Source organism: Octopus bimaculoides, chromosome 16, assembly GCF_001194135.2.
Source record: "Octopus bimaculoides isolate UCB-OBI-ISO-001 chromosome 16, ASM119413v2, whole genome shotgun sequence".
Lineage (NCBI taxonomy): Eukaryota > Metazoa > Mollusca > Cephalopoda > Octopoda > Octopodidae > Octopus > Octopus bimaculoides.
Genome location: NC_068996.1, coordinates 22165526 through 22167369, shown reverse-complemented (window position 1 = coordinate 22167369; position 1844 = coordinate 22165526). Strand labels below are relative to the sequence as shown.

General features: G+C 33.1%; 1 protein-coding gene across 1 annotated transcript in view; it reads right to left on the bottom strand.

Moving 5' to 3' along the window:
* Window positions 1-1844, bottom strand: part of LOC106871310 (trafficking protein particle complex subunit 11) — a 76437-nt gene that overhangs the window by 12404 nt on the left and 62189 nt on the right. Inside the window, exons 24-25 of the mRNA XM_014917694.2 lie at window positions 1372-1460; window positions 1190-1273 (exon numbers count right to left, since the gene is read on the bottom strand). Of these exons, the coding sequence (XP_014773180.1) occupies window positions 1190-1273; window positions 1372-1460 (173 nt within the window). The remainder of the gene's footprint in view (window positions 1-1189; window positions 1274-1371; window positions 1461-1844) is intronic.

The window sequence follows — 1844 nt, the reverse complement described above, 5'->3', positions numbered from 1 at the left end:
TAAAGGCGGCGAGCTGGCAGAAACGTTAGAACGCCGGGTGAAATGCTTAGCGGTATTTCGTCTGCCGCTATGTTCTGAGTTCAAATTCCACTGAGGTCGACTTTGCTTTTCATCCTTTCAGGGTCGATAAATTAAGTATCAGTTACGCACTTGGGTCGATCTAATCGACTTAATCCCTTTCTCTGTTCTTGTTTGTCCCCTCTATGTTTAGCCCCTTGTAGGCAATAAAGAAATAAGAAACTGCATTAATCCTTTAGCATTTAAACAGGTTGTATCTGGTATAAGCTAGTCTACTAGTTTTATGTTCAAACTGACCACATCCAGCCTCTCACACCTACCCTACAATGTTATTCTAATAATAAACAATCAAGTCATTGAAATCTCAAAGCTATAAGATAACACCTGATTAATTCAATACAATGTGAATAAATAAGCATTAAATTTGACAGAGGAGTCTGAATGCTAAAGGGTTAAGCCAACTGTGTGCTTGTTCGTGGCCCCCTCATCTTGACATGTGCTAATTATAAACAAAAGTTATTGCCATACAAGAGGTGCTGTTCAGATGTTTGAAAGGACTAGGAGAAATATTACTTTGCCTGAAAAAAAGTCAGGGTTTATGACAAGAAGGGTATCAGGTATTAGAAAATCTGCTTCAACAAATTTCCTCTTAACTTGTAGAAGCATGGACAGGCGATGATGATGATGTTTTCTTATTTAACAAAAGACAGAATTTAGTGAATATTTGAGTTCCTCAAAACATATTTGTTAGTTATCATTTAAATTACTATAACAATCTTAATCAGTTCAAAAAGATTACTTGTAAACATTTAAAATAACTACCATTATCTTACTGCCAGCCAACATATTCAGCTATTAAAATATCATGCACAATCATTACCATTTCAATACTATCTAACCATAAAAAATTAGGTACCACTAATATTCATCTTTATGTAACTTGAGGGTACACTCTGACATATCTCCACCACCATATCTCTCTTTTTTAATGGGGGGTAACCATGTATTTCTTGTACAACAAGATGCCTGAGCCTGTCTCACACTTTAATCTCCCTCATATCACCTGGCTCAAAGCCATCTCCCTCAATGTTACACCCTCTTGCTGTTATCATAATTACACATACTTATCAACACTATGTTGTTTTAATTAAAAAGAAAAAAAAAAATAGAAAAAAGTGTCAGAATATTTACTTACTTTGAAATTAATTGTTTTTAAACTAACTTCCATGCATTTCACATAAAGGTTTTGAGTGATCTGAAATGTGAAAATATAGAATGGTAATAAAGATTAGAAGACAAAATCGTTAGAAAACAACGAGAAATAACTGGACAAAAAAAAACAAACAAACATACTTCTTCTTCTACATCCAATTTTCCAAGTTCAATTCCTGCTATTTTTGATACAGTTTCACCTTCATATTTAGGTTGCACACAAATATGTGCTGAAAAAAACAAAACAAAAACAGAAAGCCATGTAAGTTTATTTTACAGAAGGTATAGCTATTTAAGCTGAATGTCAAAATATATGCATGTGTCTGTATATGCGAGTGAGTGTATGTGTATATATATATATATATATATATATATATATAATTTGAAGATAAGCAACAAAAATTCAATAGGTTATAGCAGTACGTACGTTTCGTACAAGCTCCATTTATTCATGTAGTGATAACACTACAGAAAATACAATGAAAATGTACTCCTCAGCTGCATAATGGAATTTCATTTTAGACTGTCTAAAATGAAATTCCATTATGCAGCTGAGGAGTACATTTTCATTGTACATTCTGTGGTGTTCTCACTACATGAATAAATGGAGCTTG